General features: G+C 39.6%; 1 protein-coding gene across 3 annotated transcripts in view; it reads left to right on the top strand.

Moving 5' to 3' along the window:
* The window catches only part of LOC148878465 (putative DUF21 domain-containing protein At3g13070, chloroplastic), a 74,138-nt gene extending 52,194 nt beyond the window's left edge, over window positions 1–21,944 (top strand). Inside the window, exons 10-15 of one of the 3 annotated variants that reach the window (XM_088955088.1) lie at window positions 6,377–6,468; window positions 7,987–8,052; window positions 8,266–8,382; window positions 18,575–18,748; window positions 21,017–21,267; window positions 21,376–21,944. In XM_088955088.1, coding sequence (XP_088811214.1) covers window positions 6,377–6,468; window positions 7,987–8,052; window positions 8,266–8,382; window positions 18,575–18,748; window positions 21,017–21,267; window positions 21,376–21,379 — 704 coding nt within the window. In that variant the 3' untranslated portion in view covers window positions 21,380–21,944. Of the gene's footprint in view, window positions 1–6,376; window positions 6,469–7,986; window positions 8,053–8,265; window positions 8,383–18,574; window positions 18,749–21,016; window positions 21,283–21,375 lie in introns of those variants that run through there. The other 2 variants (XM_088955079.1, XM_088955095.1) reach the window with 2 other exon arrangements.
* Window positions 21,945–23,239: the final 1,295 nt, after the last annotated feature.

The raw sequence follows: 23,239 nt of genomic DNA, 5'->3' as shown, positions 1-23,239 counted from the left end.
GAGGTGTAGCAGGAGGAGCTAGTTGTGACACTATCCCATTGTCCTTTAAGTAGTCCCTGAATTCGTCAGAGAGATACTCGCCACCTCGATCCGATTGAAGGGCCTTAACTTCTCTCCCTAACTGTTTCTCGACTTCCTGTCTGAACTCTTTGAACTTTTCAAAGGATTTAGACTTGTGTCTCATTAGGTACACGTAACCATATCGTGAAAAATCATCTGTAAAGGTGATGAAATACACGTGTTGATTCTGTGTCCTAATACTCAGGGGACCACATACATCAGTATGTATTAGGTCAAGTGTGCTTCCAAATCTTTCAGGCTTACCGTCAAATGGCCGCTTAGTCATCTTACCCTGAAGGCAAGGTTCACAAGTGGGAAGATTTTCTACAGTTAGAAAATCCAAAGGACCATCCTTTACTAGCCTTGTGATTCGGTCAACACCGATATGGCCCAGTCGGTAATGCCAGAGGCACGTGGGATTTACTGTATCACGATTCATTTTCTTGGGATTTTCGACCGACGTAGTTTCGGTTAGGTTCGTTTCCATAGAAGGATGTAGAACATAGAGACTGTTCTCCAGTTCCCCGCATGCGATGAATTCGTTATTCCGTTTAACAGTAATCATATTATTAAAATAAACAGTATATCCATCAACACATAGTTTAGAAACAGAAATTAAAATTCTTCTCAAGTTCTGTACATAAAGACAATTTTTAAGTACAAGTATTCCTTCTCTAAAAACTAATTCTACGGTTCCTATTGCCGCAGCTGCAACACTTGCAGTTGTTCCCAAAAATAGTGTCACTTCGCCTTCACTCAATCTTCTGCTAACTTTGAACCCGTGCTGTGGATCCCACTGCTGTGGTCTCCATTGTGTTCGTATGGCAGCATAGCATATGTTTTTTGTTAGTTATGTCAGTGTTAGTTGGTAGTTATTTCAGTTTGTTGTTACGGCTTGTTATTTCAGCTTTATTATTAGTTTATTTGCCATGTAAGCAATAAGGGCAATTCAACCCTTTCACAATTAGTCAACATATATAAATATTAAGAGTGGGTCGGCAGATCATTAAGATCAACCCTCTCTCTCTTTTCTAAAACCCTTCGTGTGCTTCTTCTTTTCTCCCTCTCTTCTTCTTTTCTTCTAAAATCTTTCCTTTCTTGCTTTCGAATTCAAGACTGATTGTAGTCTTGATTGACTACTCTGTGGAGTGAGTGAACAACTACTTTGATGGATTACTCCATGCTCTGATAGGTATGATGCTAGTTTTTTTTTTTTAATATTCCTTGGCATTGTTTGACCTAAACACTTTCACTCGTACCCCAAACTACATTAGCACCATCTGATGAAACTGTCGAACCAAAGATGGCACCTCATCACAGGATCTCATCAGATATAGCCGAGAATATCGAGAACAATCATCCACCAACAGAAGGAAATACCGATAGCCACCCATAGAGGGAATATGATATGGCCCCCACTTATCAATATGAACAATATCAAAAGCAGAAGAATATCTTTTATTACTAGCTTTAATAGAATATCTACGATTTTCCAAGTTGACAACCTTCACATTCTAAATTGGACAAATTAACAGACCCAAACAACTTTGGAAACAAGAAATGCAAAGAAGTAAAAGACAAATGCCCTAACCGATTATGCCAAAGCATTATCTGACCCATTGGCTTTGACTCAATACCCTTGCTAACGTGATGACTCTGAGAGTAGGAAGCACATCAAGAAGGTGGATTCCATTCACCTCACAACACTCCCAATCGTCCTTTTTGATTCCAGATCCTACAAAGCACAATGATCAGGAGAGAAAATTACTAAACAATTCAAATTTTGTCAAACTACTAACAGATAAAAAGTTAGTACTCAGTCTAGGAACATGGAGGATAGAGTGTAGAAAAATGGTATCGGTTATCTTGACAGACCCTTTCCCAATAATGGGAACATGTGATCCATCAGTTGTGGAAACTTTATCTCTGCCAGAGTAGAGGTGGTATGAGGGGAAATTGGTGGAAATGTTGGTCATATGCTTTGAGGCTTCTGAATCTGTAATCCAAGGGGGTCCCTCCTTACCTGTTGTGGAAACATAGTTTGCAGTGGCATGTAAACTACCTGTATGTGCAAAAGAAGTAGAATGGCCACCTCTTGATCCACCAGTACCTTGCTGTCCACCCGATAATGGGTTACAACTGACTGTATCTCTTTGGTTTAGTAACTGCCCATATCTCTCCAGTTTGCCCCTCATTGCAGTTGCTGCAACAGACTCCAGGGAATCTGTAGTAGGTGGTCCTGATAAGTCACTAGTTACAACCATATTCACATTTCTCTTCTTGTTTCTAAGTCGGCTCGGCACAAGGTGAGGGTGAAGCTTCCAACATGTATCTTTGGTATATTTAGGCTTCTTATAGTAGTCACAGATCATATCCTTCTTATCTTATTTCCTGAGTTCATTTCCACCCCTGTCTCCACTCTGCTTCGGTTTCACTGTGCTAACCATAGCAGACTGCTCAAGGCCTGGGCTCCTCATCATCACATTCCTCCTAGTCTCCTCTCTTGATACAAAAGCATATGCCTGAGAGAGAGTTACATTGTCTCTAGAAAAAATATGCTGCCGTGCAATGTCATACGCGGGGTTAAGTCTATCTAGAAATTCAAAAACCTTATTCTTTAATAGTTTTTGGTAAGTTGTTGCATCCTTGCTACTTTCCCAAACCATAGTCTCCAAATGGTATATCTCCTGCCATAAGGTTTTGAGGGCTGAAAAATAAATAGCAACAAACTTATCTCCATTGTCTGGTAGCAATTACATGGTTCCTCAACTGGTAGGCTTTAGCAGCATTCTCATTTTGTGAATAGGTTTCTGCAACTCCATCCCAAATTTCCTTAGCTGTATTAGCCCATAAAAAGTTTTTACTTATATGGGGCAACATGGATGCATAGCCAAGTCCTTACCATATAGTTCTCTTGTACCCATCGGGAGCAATTAGTTTCGGGTTTCTCTTTCTCACTTGTGACATACCCCAATTTCCCACGGGCACCAATGGTCATCTTTGCAGATTGTGACCACTTTAAGTAGTTTGTACCATTAACTGTAGTGATGGTCCCGACCCTAAAAAAGACTCCAACACCTCCTCCCCCTTGTCCCATCTCACCTCCAGTTTTGTTTTCAACTCCATTGCCCTCCATAATTCTCAAAAAAAGATTAGGAAATCACTCTGAGATGAAAAAATAGGTATTTATCTCCTTCAGACACCTCAAACATCCTTCTGGTACCCTAGAAGCTCCTCCCTCCAAAGATTCCTTTTTTCGTGGGAGCGGGAGAAGAGAGAGAAGAGGTTGCTGCTCCCTCCAAAGGCCCCCAAACAAGATGGGACTTGAACTGCCCCTTCAGAAAACTTCAAGAAACCCTAGAAAAATAGGGCACCACTTCCTAGGTAAAAAATGAAGAGTCCTTCCAAAACAAGACTTTCTCCCCTTTCTCTAGTTTTTCTTGATTTTGGTAAAAACCCTAGACCAACTACAAGGCATAGTTTTAAGGCACCAAGGTGAGGCTAGGCGATAGGGGGGTGCCAAGGCGAGGCTAGACGATAGGGGGGCACCTTGTCGCCTAGTCACTTAGGCGATGGATTTTTTTTCAAGTAAAACCATATATTCTAGGATAGTTCTCTAGGTTCCATAACCATCTTTCCTTAATAATTATTCATAATTTTCATAAGAGAAGTATAGATTTAATGTTTAAGTCTAGAAAATCAACATTTTATGAGAAGAAAAAGAACAAAGGAAAGAAAATTCAAAAAATATAGGGGCTGAACCCCTACTTTTGTTATAGGAAAGAAGAAAAGAAAAGGTGGAAGAGAAGAAGAAGATGTGGAAGAAGAAAATGTGTTGATTAGACAAAATTTTAAGTTCTTCCCTTGCTTATTGGTTCAGGTTTTGAAAATTTTGAGGGTTCAATCAAGGATCAAAATTTCGATACAATACTCTTGGCTGGTTGCAAAAGGGTACACTCAGACCTATGGCATAGATTACTTGGAGACTTTTGAACCAGTGGCAAAGATGAGCTCAGCCCGAATTCTTTTATCACTAGCAACATACTCATGGAAGAGTAAGAAACAAATAATTGTGACAAGGTCAAGTGCAGAATCTGAATATAAAGCCATGGCACATGGTGTTTCGGAGCTGTTTTGGGTCCATTCCTTGTTAAGGGAAATTAGAGTTGAGGCTGAAGAACCTATGATGCTATACTGTGACAATCAAGCAGCAATTAACATTGCCCACAACCCAGCTCAGCATGACAGGATGGAGCATATAGAAGTGGATAGACACTTTATAAGGGAAAGGGTAACATCCATAGTAGTGTGCTTACCATATGTTGCATTTAACTTGCAGTTTGCTGATGTTCTTACAAAAGGTATTGCAAGAAACAAGTTGGAGCATGATCTACGCAACTTGGGAATGTGTGACATCCATTTCCAACTTTGGCTTCTCCCATTCTCTCCAATTTCTCTCCTCTTTTCTTCTCTTTCTTTTCCTTTTTCTTACATAGGTTTTATATCAAAACAGATATTCTATACTTTTCTACTATAATGAAGGGTGAGGAGTTGAGTTTAATTAAGGGCTTCAAAGAAGGATGAATTGTTTTTCATCTTTTTTTTTGATAAATGATTGATAATTTATTCATGATAATCAGAATGAAAATACAATACAGCCTGCCCAAAGGAGAGGCACGAGCTGGTACCTCTCTGCAACAACAACAAAGTACTACATCAGACTAGGAAATGAAAGTTTACAGAGCTGCCCAGAATAAATGTTCCCTTGATACCCCTTGCTTAGCTAATCCATCCGCTATGGTATTAGCTGTTCTACCCACCCACTGATAATTAGCAGTCATGTTCCTTGAAAACCAATTAGCTTTCCTCATAATATCCCTGTAGCACCAAATAACTGAAGCTGGATTTTTTAACCAACCCACAACAACTTTGGAGTCTCCTTCAATAAGCAAATTCTGAACTCCTAACTGGTTTGCAATCTGAATACCTTGTACTGCCGCTAGAAGCTCAGCTCTAATAGAGTCTTCTATACTCACAGAGCCTAAGAATAAAGCTAATATATTACTATCTTTATCTCTCAGCATTCCACCTATCCCTGATGGACCTGGATTTCCTTGGCTGCTATCATCAAAATTCAGCTTTGTCCAGCCTTTTGGAGGAGGCACCCACACAGCTGGTACCTTGTTCTTCTTGTTACTGCTATTACCCACAGCAATCCAGTTCCTCCAAATGTCATCAAGGGAATATATTTTAAAGGAATCCAAAGATCTCTGCCAATGGATTGCCCTGGTCAAAATGCAATCCTTTACGTTCTGTATATTTCTCTCATTCTCTTGGAAAATCCTTGCATTTCTTTCTTTCCAAATTGTCCACAAAGCAGCAGCTCTAATGCACCTCCACATTGTTTTACCAATTTTTGTGGGCCACACAAAGAAGGAAGGGTCAAAGATTTGATCTACGACTGTGGTCAAATTCCATCTGCAACCAAACAAAGCAAAGATCCAACCCCAAATAGCATCAGAAAAAGAACAGGTTAAAAGTAAGTGAGAGCAATCCTCACCATTAGCCCTGCAAAGTACACACCAATTAGGAGACAGACACATAGAAGGCCTTCTCTTCTGCAATGTTGATTTTCCTATAGAACACCTCCCAGCAGAAAATAATAATTTTAGGAGGTACAGGTTTAGACCAAATCTCCTTAGTTGGGAAACCAACTTGTCCTGAGGGAGAGCAAAGGGACTTAAAGGAGGCACATGTGAAGTAACCTTTTGGATTAGGGGACCAAAGTCTCACATCAGATCTTAAAGGGTCCAGAAAAACACAACTGTTTTTCATCTTCATTAAGCTTAGTGGACCAAGCTGCATGTAGTTTGGCAATTATGCAATGCTTTGAGTCTGTCTAAGTTGCATATTACCAATTACACATTTTAAGGCATCTTCATATTCCTCCATACATCATTGCCTTTTGTTTTTCTGTGCATCATGTTAAAGCTATATACTTTTACATCATGCTACCATTCTTTTTATAAGTTCTGTTTACAGATAAAAAATGAGGGTGACAAAGAAAACCTTTCAAATATATCCATATTTTTGGGTGGCATACCTTTTAATCTTTCCATATCTCTTTTTTCTTGTCCATGTCTGTGTTAAGAGAGGGGGATGGACCCACTCTGCCCCCTTGGCTTTTCCTTCATACCTGAATATTCTGTTCTTATCATTGGAAGCTTATCATATTAACTGAAGTTTAATGTGAAAAATTAACGTGAATATTATTAGAAAATTGTTGTTTAAACCTACTTTGTTTCAATAATGTCAGATTCTATGTCTGTCTGGAATCTACTTAGAGAGTTTCGCATCAGAAAGGTCCACATGGCTGTTGTTCTTAATGAATATGGTGGAACTGTAGGAGTAAGTTCATCTTGTTGATGTTTCTCTTAATTTCTATCAATTTTTTTGTCTGAATTTTGAATAGTGCTCAAAATTTAAAAAACTAGATATACAATCTGCGTTCCCCACTGGGATTTATCCTGAACAATATCAATTTAGATATGCCACTGGTGGTTGCCCACTTCATGTGTGACCAATGTGTTTCTAGTAATTGTTCACTTGGATCCACCTGATGCTTGGCTTCTCGTATGGTGAGAGATGGCAACTGTTATCTTGGAATTTGGATTAGCTGAGCACCATGGCTATTCAGCGGGCTCTGGAACCAATGATATGCCCCCACGCCATTGATAAATACATGGGGCCCACACTGAAAAGTTAAATGATTGTGGTCCCTTATATTTTATTACTGATGTGGAGTTTTATCATTGGTTCCACAGCCCACTGAACAGCTATTGCATTCAGCTAATCTTTTCTTGATATCTTGGGTTGCCACTCTATATTTATTATGGTCATGAACATCTTCTTGATGGGCATGTTGATGATTTGCCCAATTGGGTACTGTTGAAACTTGAAACATAATATAGTTATTGCTAGAAAACCCTTAATTTGGTCTATCCTTGCCAGTGATTGTAAGCTTTTGGTCTGGACCAATATACTGTATCTAGCTGAAATAGTTGGGTGGATTTGCAATTATATTGCTCACATAAATTTATTTGCTATAAATGTTTATATTATTGTGCCAAAAATTCTCTCTTAAATAGAATCCAGAAAAGAAAATAGTTATCTTTTTTGAGACTAAGAATTGAGCATCTTAAGTAAATTTTTATAACTTAAAATCTTAGCAGTTAGCAATTTTAAAGTTTTGAAAAGTAACAAAATGCAATCGAAGAAATATATAAGCTAAGGTGCTAAACTACTAGATCCAACAGAGACTAAAGAATCAGATTTATTGATGCAATAGTTTTTTTTTTTTTTATCAATAACAATAAACTTTTTTAATGATGTGAAGCTGTGTGAAACTTTAATTACGATAGGGGAAGGTAAAATGTCTTAACTCCCCACCAACAGAATAAAGGGAAGAAAATAAAAAATTAGCCCAAAACAAAGATTCCCTATTCACCCCTTGCTTGGCTAACCCATCGGCAAATGTGTTAGCAATTCTCTTCACCCAGCTGTATTTCACCTCAATATCCTTACTCAGCCATTTGATTGATGCAATCGGTTGTGGGCCTAAGGAAGGAGAGGTGGCCCTTTCTGACCTGTAAAACAGCCCTCAAGTTCATCCTTGCTGGCCAGATTATGGACTAAAATCCACAATGATTTAATTTTATAGGCCCACTTGCTCAAATAAATGGAACCTGAAAAATCATCAAGTGAAAACTTTGCTTAAGTTGTGGATCTACCATCTTGGTGAATTCTCAAATTTTGTGGATTTTTCACTGCTGTTTATTAATGTGAATTCTGCCATGACTCTTATGCAAGGAAAGCTCATGTATTTTGCTCAAACCTTAGATGTTTTCTTTGTTATGGATGACACAGCTAGTGACTCTGGAAGATGTTGTTGAAGAAATTGTTGGCGAAATTTTTGATGAGAATGATTCAAAGGTAAAGCTCATTTGACTTTGATATTGTGGTTTTTGTTCCAATAGTTCTGACACTAAGACCTTGATAATGTAATGGTGTTGCATTGCATAATTTGTGCTTTCTAGAACTCTCCTTGATATATTGTAAGGGTTATCTTCTTTCATGGTATTAATCTTGATTATTGACTGTACACCTTATATTTAATCGTTTGTATTTACTTTTTCTATATAACAGGAGGAGATTCAGAAAAAAACAGGATATATTGTAATGCGAGCAGAGGGAATATATGACGTGGATGCAAATACTTCTATTGATCACCTTTCAGAAGACCTAAGTGTCAAAATGCCAGAGGTATGCTGTTTCAATTTTGATGAAGAACAAAGTTTCTACCTATTATTCCTTATATTTCCTATTTTCCTTATCCTTTTATCATGTTACTTTTACTCTTTCTACCCATTGTTTTATGTGAGAGCTGTTAAACAATGGTTCTATTTTTGGAATGGTTTGGCTATCTAGATGCCACTTTAGTTTGCTCTTGTTTTAGTTCTTGCTTTCTCACTCTCAGCTTGGAATTAAAGGTGTCTCTCTCCTTGGGTAGCACTTTAAATTCTGTGTGCCAGAAAGGCAAATGGATATGAGCTTCAACGGATGTTGCAAAATTTCAGTGCTTCATTCCTGTTTTCAGCATAACCAATATGAGATGTACAAAGCATAAAAGACACTTTAGTCCCATATTGAGTTGAAATAGGAGACCCGGAAAGTAGAAACAAATATGGAAGAAGAATAATAGATTGGAAAGAAAATGGATCAATAGATAGAGGTGCAAAGAAGGATGAAAAAACCTATTTAAATATTTTTTTTTGTTACTTCTGCACTTTCTCTCTTTTCTTTGGCTTATCACAGTTTCACCTATAATTTGGCCATAATTTGGTTTCAAGCCAGGTGGGAGTTTATTTCAGAATGGGGTGCTCTCTCTCTCTCTCTGGGAAAAGGGGGGGGGGTACTGTACTGCAGAATGGGAGTGATAATTTCTTTCTCAGATAGGGAGGCCTGGCCCACTTGTGATAAATGGTGACCTTTTTTACAATTAAACTGTTAAAAATATTTTTCTTTGACAGATGGACCAGGTTTGAACTGGCTAACTATTGAATTGCAGTTGAATGATCTATCACTAAGTTACGGAACCTTTTTTTTTTATCAATAACTGTAAAATTTTATTGAATATTAAAACAGGCTACGCTTAAGCATACAATGAAGAGAGATAATCCCTCTTAACTCTCCCCTAAACTCCTCAAAATTACAATTGAGCCCCAAAAAGTTGATCTCTATCTGCCCCTTTTTTTGCTAATACATCAGAAAAAGAGTTCACACTTCTTTTGACCCATTGCTAGCTTACTTTCATATCTTGTGTTAACCATTTGAATATCTTTCTTTCATTGTTATAATTCCAAAATCCAACCTCCTCCTTTTGCAGCCAACCCACCACCAGCTTGGAATCTCCTTCAATAATCAACCTTCTAATGTTCATTTCCCTAACCCTTTGCACACCTTCCATTACAGCCATAATCTCAACCCTTATAGAGTCTCCTACACCAATTGGGCCTGAAAAAATGCAATTATTTTGCCCTCCTCATTTCAGAAAACACCTCCAATGCCTGAGGGACCTGGGTTTCCCGCACTACTTCCATTAAAGTTAAGTTTGATGAACCCACTATCTAGTGGAGACCAAAGGGGCATAAGGACCATAGGACCAGCACAGGCTCAGCCTAGGCCCTGGATCTAAAGACATAGGCACAGCAAGGCTCAGTATGGAACCTTGTTAATGGGAAACTTTGAATGTAAGAAAAATATGGTGAATTTATCAGGTCTGGAGGCCTAGGGTTGTGCCTATATGTTTAGATTGAGGGCCTAGGCTGAGCCGGTGCTTGCCCTATGGCCCTTACACCCGTATCAAAATCTGGCCTGGTCCATGATTACCCCTAGTTTGGAATTAAAAGTCCTCCATGCTTAGGTTGTCTTCATGATCTGCAGTCCGAACTGAGATAAATAGCAGCAAGGTTCACATTCTGTGAAAGTTGTTGGCATGTGATGAAAGTTGCAAGAAGGCAAGAAATAGTTGCCCAAAGAAGGAAGCTCTTCTCAGCCATTGGATGTTTCTCGAGGGGCTTTGGTTAGGACATTGGCTACTGTGGGGGCGACACCTGTTAAGTCTTAATCCCAGGCTCTGACAAAGGCTTTTAATGAGCCTTGCATGCGCATGGTGCCCTTTTGTTGACTGGGAAGCTGAAGAGTCAAGAGGTTGGGGTTTTGTTGATCTAGTTTGAGGAGTTGAACTGGGTTAGTTTGGGGGACCTAGGCCTCCTCGTGGGATTTGTGAGTTCTCACATCGAATGAGAGGGTTGTAAAGGGAATTGGGCCTTGTTCTTTACAGTTAGCGTTTGGAGGGAGGAACCATGGTAGTGGGCTGCTTTTTGTTGACAGGCCTAATAACCACAGTTCGCATGTGACTTGAACTAGACATGTTAGGAAGGAAGGTGGGCTTTGGCAACAGTCTTTTTGTTCCATCTTCGTCTTTCTTGTTCGGGACTTACAACCATGGGGCTGATAGGAGAGCAGAAAGGGGGACGGAGGGTCCAAGGGTTCCCACAGGTTAGAGTGTAGAGGTGAAAGGTAAGGGTGATTATCTTTGGTTCATCACACAATATGACTACAGGAAACAAAATTCGAATTCAGGAGACATCTTTGTGAAGGACTGAAGGATAGCAGAAGAGATTAGGAAGACGGTATTCTTAATGAATAGATCCAAAGCTTGTTGGGATGTGATAAAAAATGATCTTTGTGAGGTTTTTAATGAGTTTGCAGATAAGCATATAGTCAGCCGAGGCATTAATGCTACTTTCTTGTCTCTAATTCCAAAGAAATCAGATGCCATCCATCCTAAAGACTTCAGGCCAATTAGTTTGGTGACTAGTATCTATAAAATCTTGGCAAAGGTGCTGTCTTTGAGGATTAAAGAAATCCTTCCCTCCATTATTAGCCAGGTCCAAGGGGCATTCATCCAAGGACGACAAATAATTGATCAGATCCTAGTTGCCAACGAATGTGTGGAGGAGATGAAGAGGTCTAAACAAAGAGGCTTTGTATGTAAGCTTGATCTTGAGAAAGCCTATGACTTGGTGGATAGGCAGTTCCTAGTAGAGGTTTTGAGGAAGTGTGGGTTCAGGGAAAGATGGTGTGGTTGGATGTTTGGTTGTGTCAGCTCTTGTCACTACTCCATCTTAGTAAATAGGGTGGTAAAGGATTTTTTTTCCAGCTAATAGGGGCATTAGACAAGGGGATCCACTTTCACCATTTCTCTTTACCTTGGTAGCTGATGTGTTCAGTCAAATTTTCACGAGGGCTGATAGGGAAGACGTGATAAAGGGATGGAGAATAGTCACAAACCAAATTCTAGTAACTCATTTGCGGTTTGCGGATGACTTGATGATCTTCTGTGGTGGTGGTTTTAGTGAGAAGGTGGGAAACTTGAAAAAATTGATTAAAGCCTTTGAAGGAATGTCCAATTTGAAAATCAATTTAGAAAAGAGCTGCATTGCTGGAGTCAATCTGGACTTTGAGGAGGTTGAGGGCCTGAGGCTATTGCAAATTGTCTTCAGTGCTCCATTTCTATTTGGCCTTTGTCCTATTTAGGGCTGCCGTTAGGGGCAAACCCTTGGGAGAGTAGGTTCTGGACCCTAGTTATAGAGAAGTTTGAAAAGAGATTAGCCGTGTGGAAGAAAAATTACATCTCTTTGGGCGGGAGGATCACCTTGATAAGGGCTACCCTTGTGAACCTACCTATTTACTACCTCTCTGTCTTTAGGATACCATCTAGGGAAGTGAAGAAACTGGAAAAATTAATGAGAGATTTTCTTTGGGAACTGGGAGAAGGTAAAAAAATACCACTTAATCAGTTGGGAGGTTGTGGGTAGAAGCAAAGAGGAAGGAGGATTAGGGATTGGGAATGTGCTTAAGAAGAATTCAGCCTTGTTAGGGAAGTGGTTGTGGAGGTGGCCTATGGAGCGAGATTGGTTGTGGCATGAAGTGGTGAAGAGTATTCATGGATGCTCAGAGAGTGGATGGGATATTGGTGCTTCAAGGAGGGCTAACCTAGCAACACCTTGGAAAGCAATTCACAAAATTCTTCTGCAGTTCCTAAGTTGTATAAGGTATGATGCTTGTTCTAGTAGCTCTATTCGGTTTTGGGAGGACATTTGGGCGGGAGATCTTCCCCTAAAAGACCTTTTTCCATCCTTGTATTCTATTTCTTTGTATAAAAAAGAGGTGATTTCAAAATTCCTTTCTTTAGTTTTAAATTTATCGTCTTTGTCTTGGGACTTTTGTTTCCATAGAGGGTTAAGGGAGGATGAAATTGGTTGTTTGTTTGCTCTTCTTGGTCTCCTCAATAAGGTTTGGTTGGATTCTTTGAAGCATGATAAGAGGATTTGGGCCATTCACCCTAATGGGCCTTTTTCTTGTGGTTCCTTTTTTAATTTCCTGTACCAAGCCTCCTCTCAACAAAGTTTTCCTTCCAAAGAAGTCTGGTGTAGACTGGTTCCCCCCAAGGTTATGGCTTTGTGTTGGGAAGTGTGGCATGGTAAAGTAAGCACGACGGACAACCTACAAAAGAGAAGACCCTTCCTATGTATTTCTCCAAACTGGTGCACTCTTTGCAGATCTCATGGTGAGGACTGTTATCACTTATTTTTATCTTGTAGTGTCACTACAGAGCTCTAGGTTTGGTTTCTATCTTTGTTTGGGTGTGGATAGGATATGCCAATAGAAGTAAGTACAATCTTTAACCCTTCTATGTTCTATTGGCCCCAAAAAAGAGGAAGGAAAATGTGGAGGTGTGCACGAGCAGCCTTGTTATGGACAGTTTGGGAAGAAGGGAATGCCGGGATCTTCCAGGAAAAGGGGAGAAGCAGTCAGGCCTTGAAGGACTGCATTTTGTATAGGGCAATACATTGGTTAAAAACTCTGGATTTGTTTGATCATTTCTCCTCTACTGACTGTTGGAGGGATTGGTTATCAGTAGCAAGTTGTTCCTCCTCAAAGATAAAGGTAATGACAAGCTGGGTCCCCCCTCCTCACGATTCTTTGAAGTTGAATTTTGATGGAAGTAGCCAGGGCAACCCGGGTCCCTCTGGTTTGGGAGGTTTACTAAGGAATGAGGCTGGAGAGACTGTCTTACTATACTCTGGCCCTTTAGATGTTGGTAACTCTATTAGGGCAGAGCTGTTACCTGCAATACAAGGAATAATTCTTGCAAAAGAAATGGGTGTGGTGCAGCTTTTGGTTGAAGGGGACTCTAAGACAGTGGTAAACTGGTTAAATAATCCGGAGAATGTCACGTGGTACTACAAGAATGAGATAAAGAATTTCAATTGGCTGACAAGGAATATGTCTGTAACAGTACAATGGGTTGGGAGATCAGCTAATGCTTTTGCTGATGTCTTAGCAAAACAAGGGACAAACAGGGAAACATTGTTTTGGGTGCAACTGTAATTTGTGTCTTTTGTAACAGTCATGCATTTTTTGATGTAGTTTTTGTGTTTTCTGTATGGAGAGGCAGCACCTCGCACCTAAGGGGATTCTGATGTAACCGATCTTTAAATTATTGGAGTATGACTCTTATCAAAAAGAAAAAAAGCACTGAAGGATAACAGTGTTGGGAGAACTGTCCAGTCTACAGAAAATGTTGGTTCTAAGAAGACTGAAGGTGTGGATCAACAGGTAGAAGAGGAGAACCCAGATGCTTGTACAGTAGGAGAAAATTAGTGTTGTGCCATTGGAAGAAGGGAAATGGATGATGGGAGGGTTTCGTCAAATTTAGGTGATGAAAAGGCTGGATCTTCTGGGTTATGTGAAGATGCTATGGGTAGGGAGGTTGACAAAGAAGGGGGAGAGGGGGGGGTTACTGTTAGGGAGGGCCTGGGAAAGGACTTTGAAGAGTTTGAAGAGGGGTGGCAGTTGGAGGATGGGGTAGAAAAACAGAAAATTCCTTAAGTTGGGGGGGGGGGAGAGAAGTTTGGGGAGGTTGTTGGGGATTCGGAGATTGAGGTATAGAAGATAAAGGAGAGGGAAGTAAAAGATGGGAGCAAACCAGATCAGTCAAAGGTTTATAGAAGGAAAGGAGGTACAGAAAGAAACCGCTTCAAGAAGAAAAGGAAGGAGAAGGTAAATTTTTTGAGGGTGTGGACCCAGAGGAGGATGAAGTTCTCATTGATGAGACTCATCAAGTAGGAAGTTCAATTGACTTGGACACGGCAGTAAATAAAGCGGTTGAGGTGAGTAAAATTTTGGGTTGGTTGTTCCTTGTAGGGGAGGATTTTGCAAGGGAAGCCTTTAAGGAGGTGGAGGAGAAGTTTAATTTGCAGCGGAAGAACAAAGAGAAGAATGATCTGTTTCTTGGTTAGTCAAGTGCCAAGGCAAACAATGTGGGTATTAATGAAAATTTGATTTCTGAGGAACTAGTAAGGGACAACCTTCAAAAAAGATTGGAGGAGGCAGATAGATTCTTTGAGAAGAATGCGGTCTTTGAGTTAGAAAAGAATTTTAACATTTCAAAGGGATTGAAAGTGATAAAGTTCAGACCTGCACTAGAATTCTGTTAAAAATAGAGGAAGATTAGAGAAGAGAAGAAGAGAAGAAGAGAAGAGAAGAAAGTTGAAGAAGAAAACTGGTTCGAACAAGAGAGAAAAATCACTCTATCTAGTCGACTAGGTTATATTTATATGTTTCTATTAGAATAAAACAACAAGACCATTATGTCCCTACTTAAGTATGGGACACATCACTAAACTACCCCTATACAGTCAACACTATCACTCCCCCTCAAGCTAGTTAGTATATATCATATAGTCCCCGACTTAACCCTTTGGTGAATAAGTCTGCCCATTGACGTCCTGTGTTAACATATGCAGCATCTATCACTCCACCAAGCACCTTCTCTCTCACAAAGTGACAGCCAACTTCTATATGCTTTGTTCTCTCTTGAAACATTGGATTAGAAGAGATGTGGACTGTAGCTTAGTTGTCACAATAAAGCTTCATTGGAGTGTCAATGGAATATCCCATCTCTTGTAGAAGATTATTCAACCACACTAGTTCACAAGTGGTATGTGCCATGGCTCTATATTCAACTTCTGCACTGCTTCTTGCCACAACTGTCTGTTTCTTACTTTTCCATGTCACCAAATTAACCCAAGGAAAGTACAATAACCTATAGTAGACCTTTTGTCAAATACAAAACCAGCCCAATCAGCACCGGTGTATCCCTCTATTTCAAGATTTCCTCCACTCTTGTATATTAAGCCACAACCAGGAGCTCCCAACTGCTTGTACCTTTTAGGATCTTCAAACTCCTCACCCATATCACTGTTCAACTTGGTATTTGGTTCCATAGGTGTTTTATCTGGTTTGGCTCCTAATAATCCTATTTCATCCAACAAATCAAGAGCATACTTTCTCTAACACAAGTTAATACCATGCTTAGACCTTGCTACTTCTATCCCCAAGAAGTATTTTAACTTACCAAGGTTTTTTGTTTGAAAGTACTCCTGCAGAAAGGTCTTCAACCTATCAATCCCTAATCTATCACTGCCGGTAATGACAATATCATCTACATATACCACCAGTAAGATCTTCTCAAGGTGTGAATCATGGCTGAATACTGAACCAATTTTAGCAACAGGAGAAAAGGTCTCTGTATAGTTAATACCATATGTTTGAGAGTATCCTTTGGCAATCGGTTTAGCTTTCAACCGCTTAACACTACCATCAAGTAAGTACTTAATAGTGTATACCCACTTACAACCTATAACATGCTTACCAGGAGGAAACGTGGTGAGATCCCATGTATGTTTATGAGCTAAAGGGGGAGTGTTAAGAAGAAGAAGAGACATCACTTGACCTAGAGAAAAACGGAGTAGACTCAAAGAAAGTAATATCAAGACACACAAAGGAATGTTGAGAACTAAGGTTATGACACTTATACCCTTTTTGGGTCCGAGAATAGCCAAGGAAGATACACTTAGTGGATCGTGCATCTAATTTGTCCATTCCAGGTCCAAGATTATGAACAAAACATACACACCCGAAAATCCTAGGAGTAAAAGAAAACGAAGACAAGGTGGTGAAAGGAGAATGACCTTCAAGGATGGGCGTGGGCATCCGATTAATTAGGAAGCAAGATGTAGGCACAACATCACTCCAAAAATTTTTGGGTACATTCATATGGTGCATAAGGGACCGGGCAATTTCCAAAAGATGATAGTTCTCTCTCAGCTACCCCATTCTGTTGTGGGGTGTAGGTACATAAAGTCTGATAGATAATGCCATGTTGTTCCAGATACTCCTGAAATGGTGTGTAAAAGTACTCTCGACCATTATCAGAATGAAGGATCTTAATGTGTACACCAAATTGGTTGCAAATAACAACATAAAATTTTTGGAAGATGGAAAACAATTCACTCCTTTCTTTCATTAGGTATAGCCATGGCATCCTTGAATAATTATCAACAAAAATAACAAAGTATTTGTAGCCATTGTACGACACTATTCTATTTGGAACCCAAATATCTGAATGCACTAAAGAAAAAGGGTTTGACATATGATTATCAACCCTAGGACTAAAGGGAACATGATGATGTTTCCCCAACTTACATGACTCACAATCCATAACAGAAGGATGACTCAATGATGGAACAAGTGACTTTAGTGCTTTAAGTGATGGATGACCAAGTTCGCAGTGCCACTAAAGAGGAAAAAGGGATGTTTGAAGGGTTGTTGTCAAACCACCACCACCATCAAGATAATACAGTCCACCAGCTTCATGCCCTCCACCAATCTTCTTCTCCGTCTTGAGATCCTGAAAGACACAAGAAGAGGGGTAAAAGGTAATAGAGCAATTAAGAGACTTGGTTTAGCTTACTAATAGACATAAGATTAAAAGGGAATTTGGGAACATATAGAACAGAGGACAGAGGAAAAGGGTCTATGTCAACATTACCAACATCACAAATTGAGGATGTGAAACCATTAGCAAGGGTAATAGACTGTGATGTGGAGCACTGTGAAAGGGAGGAAAACACACCTAGAGTCCCAGTCATATGATTGGAAGCTCCAGAGTTTGGATGCCAGACAAGCCATACCTGAATGTGCAAGAGTAGTTGTATTCTATTGAGAGGTGGCTTGAATAAACCGCTCATACTCATCACGCGGGATACTTATCATCTCCTTCTTGGAGACATCTTTAGATGTAAAGGGCATCTGATCAGCTTGTTGGATATCCTGTTTTGAATTACCATCATTGGACACTGCATGATTTGCTCAAGTTGAAGGTGGGCCATGCAAATCATAACAAAAGTTAATGGTGTGCCCTTCCATACCACAATGAGTACACCTCCTTGGACCATTGCTACGTCTGCCACGAACTCCCCCACTATGACCATACATGAATCCATTGCCCTCCAACATGTTGACCATTACGACTATACATTGGGTCCACCACCACCACTATGACCATACATGAATCCATTGCTACCACTACGACCGGGCTGAACTCCCATATCTGAATTCCTCTCTTTTTTTTCTCGTATATCAAGCTTCTAAATCACTTTTCACCACACTCCACACTACTGGAACCACTTACAATCACAATATATATATATATATATATATATATATATATATATATATATATTTCAGCAATACCCATCACTGATTTCTTCACTTTCCGCACCACAACACATTGCACACTAGCGGAACCACCTATACTCACAAATTTTCAGCAATACCTGTCACTGATTTCTTTACTTTCATCACCACAAAAACTACCACACAACTACCTGAATACACATCATAGCACTAGTAACTCACCAACCACTTGATCCTCACTGAAACACACATATGCCCCACCTATTTGATCACCGAAAAACAGCCTAACACTCAACTGTTCACTGCACCACCTGAAACAGCCCCCTTCGTACCATCGATTAGAGGGATTCCTACAAACCACCACAAACACCCACTAAACCACTGACAAGAGGCATGAAAACCTCCAAAACCACCACAAACACCCACTAAACCCTGGGCAGATCTGATTTTTTTTTCTTTTTCACAGTTGCTCTGATACCATGATAAAGTTCAGACCTGCACTTGGATGAGTTTTACTGTCTATTCCAGTGTACAACTTCTCATTGTACAGGGGACTTATTGTACTTTTGGCATTTTGATATCAATGAAATACTTTACCTTACAGTTTCAAAAAAAAGGAAAGAAATATACCTCTGGAAAAGAAAAGAGAATTTCCTCTTTCCGTTGAAAAGAAACTTTTGAAAATATGCTGCACATAATGCTCATAGGGCTCACTTTGGATTGTTATTTTCCAGTTCAAAAAAGGAGGGGGTAAAAAAGAAGTTCAAATGCTCATAGGGCTCACTTTGGATTAAGAGTTTTATTCCTTATATCTTCTTTCTGTTTTCTCATTGATGTGTTGTAGGGTCATCAGTATGAAACAGTATCAGGATTTATCTGTGAAGCATTTGGTTACATCCCCAGGACGGGTGAGAGTATCAAAGTGGTACTAGAAACGGAAAACCAAGAGGAAAACGATAATGAAGCAGAAAATGACCGCCAAGATCATAAGGAAAAACATCAGATTTTTAAACTGGAGGTAAGGTTCACAACTTGGGGTGTTATTTTTGGAAGTCAACACAAGTTCAATTGTCTAATATTCATATTTTTGCAAGTTAATCGGCCATATTGTCTAATGGCTGCTGGTAGGGCATATCGGTCTGTGCCGGTGCTTTTTTTTTATGTTTTGTTTATTTATTTTTTCAAAACCAGTTCAGAGGGGTTGGTTTAAGTCCTAGCTACCCTCTGAGCCATGGTCTGACCCGATACAACCCCTGTAGGGGTGTATCGGGAAGCTATTGGCACGATATGGGTCAATACGTATCAATACTTTGAACCTTGTATCTAGCATAGCATGAGGGCCTGCTTTGCTTTTGCAATATCTGGTTCCACTATGTTGTTCTGACATGCCAAGTTAGAAATGTTAAATCTAGCACTTGGATTACAAATACCAGGAAAATAACTTTCTTATTTATCTTAGTTTGGTAGGGCTCAATGCATTAAGAGTATGAATTGCTGTTAATGGTTACCTGCTAGGTATCTAATAGTTTCCAAAACACTCCTTACCAAAAACAAAAACAAAAACATAAAAAGGTTCTACAACACTAGGCAATATGCTTCCTAGGAAATATCATGTCAAACATTTGTTGGATAGGTAATAGACTGCCTAGATGAGATGTCTTGGTCCTGGTGTTTTCTTTGCCTTGTTTTGAACTTTGTTTTTGCCAGGCAATATAAGGCATGGCTTTTATAGACATATGTTCCAGGGAAGAAAAGCTAAACAACCCAATAATCCTCCTGTGACTGCTTGGGTGGTGGCTGGAAGATGTCCATGAATTTGGCACGACCTGGAATTTACTGCAAACAATGCTGTAACCCTCAGTGTTGGACAGTTGTTTGAACTTGTAAGAATTTGTGGCCTCATGTGCTGTTTAGGAGACAGCTGTCCAACATTGATAGACATCACAGCATTGGCTTAAAGCATTTTCTTTCACAGCAGATTTGGATTCATTTTCTACATCATTTTCTGGTTTTCTCTCTCTCTCTCTCTCTCTCTCTCTCGTATTCAATAGGGATTATTTAAATTTTATCCAAGCCTCTTGTTATTATAGTTCCCTTTAAATCATAATTTAACTCTAAACATGAATGGATCTGTTTTAATTGTTTTATTGAATCTAGTAGTTCATGCCCAATAAAATTCAAAGTATTTCAAAAATTTCCTAGCAGTCAAACTTTCAACTATGTCCTTCGGTTTGTTCATGAAGCCCCATTAGCTATAAGAGGGAGCCAATATTTTCCAGTGGAAAGCAGTACTTTTTTATGTAAAACAAGTTTGCCTAACTCTGAATTGTTAACATCACGTAAATTCAATCCTATTTGAATTCTTAAACGTACTATAAAATCAAGCAAGCAGGTAAAAGTGAATTATACGTCAATCTCAATTGAATGATAGTGATTAACAGAAAAATTTTCAGGCCAGAATTCTTTAGTTAATAAACTGACCTATCCCTGAATTTCTCCTCATCTAATAATCCATTTACATCCTGTTTTTTTACCAGTGATTCCAGATATATAGTTTCTCCAGCTCAATTTATGCAAGACATTTTCTTTTAACAAATGCAGGATATTTCCTATTGTAACCAATAAAAACAACACTTAGAAGGGATTCCCCACTGTTGAACACTCTAAGGAGCCCCCACTGTTGTCTTTTTTCATGGAAAATGATGCTTATCACTTGCATAGCACAAATTTGTGTAAGAAGACAACATTCTCCATGATATAAACTGACCAGTTTGCTAAAGCATCATTTGTACTTATATTATTGGTTATCATTACAAGTACATGGAAGATTTCATTAGCCACCATCTATGCCTTCTTAAGTTTGTGGCCTTTTCTTTAATTTTTCCTTTTTTTTGACATATATGGTAATTACCAGTAAATAGGGGCCATTACTTGGTGTAATGTAATGGTAAAATCTTAGGTTGTCAAGTATGAGAATGTGGGCTCGAGTCTGAGAGTGGCCACAAATGAAAAAAAAAAAAAAAAAGAAAAGGCTAAAGGTTAAGACTGTATCCAGTCCACCCCTTCCTAGACCTCAGATAGCTGGGACCAACATTGTGTAATGGCCTTTTTTATGGTAATTACCAGTAAATAGAAAATTTTGGATAGCTTCATGAAACAAACTTACAGTCCACATAAATTACTCATTTGGTGCCTGATGTGACCAGACTCAAGGGGACACTTTTATTAAGTTTTTGTTTGAAAATTCACCTGACCTACTAATTTGTGGTTTTATCATGGGATGCAGATATTGGCAGGGAATGCAAGAAAAGTGAGTGCAGTTCGATTTGAACGTATAAACCATGACGATGCAACACTAGAGGTCAACGAGTTTACTCGCTTGGTTCCCAGAATCATGAAAAAGAAATGGAGTGGTGAAGAAGAATTTGATAAGGGCCATTACGATGACATTCCATTCCAGGAGAGACTGGAGGATGGACTCTCTGATGGCTATGTAATTGCTGAACATGAAGATGATTATGATAATAACAGGAAACAGTAATTACATACTCCCATCTCTTCCTATTCTTACAGCACCAAAAATAAATAAAAGAGAGAATGAGAAAGAAGAATAAAAAGAGACTAACATGTAAGGTTTGTTTACAGGTGAAGAGAGGTGTCAACGTCTGCATCATCAAGATTGTTTGGTGTATATGTCACAGTTCTGGGCCATAAATTTTTCATGAGTGGGGTCTCAACGGCCTGGAAGTCCACATGGTTTGCCCGTGAGTTGAGTTGGTGAGAGAGAGGACCTTGAAAAGTTGGCCTAGGAGGATGGATCAAATCAGAGTGGAAGAACAGCCTAGTTGTTTCGAGAGGCATGCTTGGAGCAACCCGTTCAGATTCTGAATAGAACCTCAAGAGCTCTCTCTCCTCTCTCATCTCCTTCACTCTCTGTAACTGTCTGAACCTCTCTTGCAGCAGGGCAATGGAGGAATGGGCAACGGTGGAGTCACTACTCTGCCTACCCATTGGAAAGACAACTCTGTTGTAGTCGGGGAATCTTGGAACGGGTGGGAGTGAACAACTGAGCATGCAAGGAACGCGCCTATATATAGGAAATGGGTATTGTCTATTTGCATTAGTGTATACGTTTTAAGAGCTCTGATTGATTCTCTGGATTATCTAATAAAGAGAGGAGTGAGGAGAATCGGCAGCACAGTTGCAAAATCCAAGGAGGTAAGGTTATGTGGCTAATCTAAGGAGGCTTGGGTTGGTGGGCTTGAGGGGCAAAAAGACTTTTAGGGTAGAAAAGGGTGGGAGAGAAAAGTCCAAAGGAAGGTGGAGGGTAGTGTTTGGAGGAGTGTCTTTAGGGGAATAAAAGGTTGGGTGATGCTTTGTCGGTTTGTCTCAAAGAACCCTTTTGGCTTTGGAGGGATATTGTTCTTTTTTTCCCTTGCGCCCTTTTCTTTATCATTTTGTTGAGTGAAGAGAGGAGAGGTGAGGATGCCCAGACAAGACAAGGGTTGGAAGAGGGAATAATTTTTGGAGTTGATTTTTTTTTTTTTCTTTTAATTGAATCCCATCAACCCAACCCCAAAAATGGAAGAGAGAAAACTAAGAACATGCTGCAGCTACTCTCTACATGGAAGTAGAGATAAGGAGAACTCTACCAAAGTCCACTACAATCCATCTCTCATCTCCCCAGACATTCTGTTGTCTTTGAGTTGTTGGATGGGTATGGCATGGAGGTTAGAAAGCAGTTGATACTACTGCAGCTGTTGTTGATATTGGAGATGCATCTATTTGCAACCCAACACCCCTTCTATTAGTTTTTCTTTATAAAGGAGGGGGACGCGTGCGTTTGACAGGCAGGCTCTGACCATCGCTTGGGAGTATATGACTGCCGTTAGATGCCCGCAACACATACGTAGTTGATCTCTTCTATTCTCATTTCTCAGCAAGCGTGCCTCTTTGGATTTGGTCCCTACCAATCTACCATACACGACATCAACTTCGTGCCACTAGTTACAGGTTTAAGTTTCACTGTTTCGGGTGTCGTTAGGGAACTACTCTTCGTGGATATCTTACGAGTCATGACTGATTTGAATCATGACTTCATTAGAGATGGTCATAATCAATCCATCCACCCAACTACAACTAAATTACTAAACTATATATTGGCTTTATACGAAAAGCCACAACAGTGGATTTTCTGTGTCCTACGATTGTCCGCTAAGAAACGTTCCATGCATGTCAAACGCAGGTGTCTGCACCAACCCTTCAGAGTTGGACTTTAGTGGAAGATCTTACTATTACCAGCTGACACAGTCTTCGTCCCTTTTAGTTTTTTTTTTTAGTTTTTTTTTTTTTTTCTCTTCAATCTTCATATTGAATATTTGGATGACGGAACGAAGCTCATTGATGGCCAATGCAAGTGAAAAGTTAATTCAGAAAGGTAATAATAGACAACAGTATCAATCGAAGCTTCCTAATCTGAGTTCTCTGTTGCTTCGACCATAGACCTCTC

The sequence above is a fragment of the Nelumbo lutea genome, chromosome 1 (genome assembly GCF_056320005.1).
Source record: "Nelumbo lutea isolate HS-2025 chromosome 1, American lotus-T2T, whole genome shotgun sequence".
Lineage (NCBI taxonomy): Eukaryota > Viridiplantae > Streptophyta > Magnoliopsida > Proteales > Nelumbonaceae > Nelumbo > Nelumbo lutea.
Note: the sequence above shows the minus strand (reverse complement) of the source record. Positions and strands in the feature narration are given on the sequence as shown.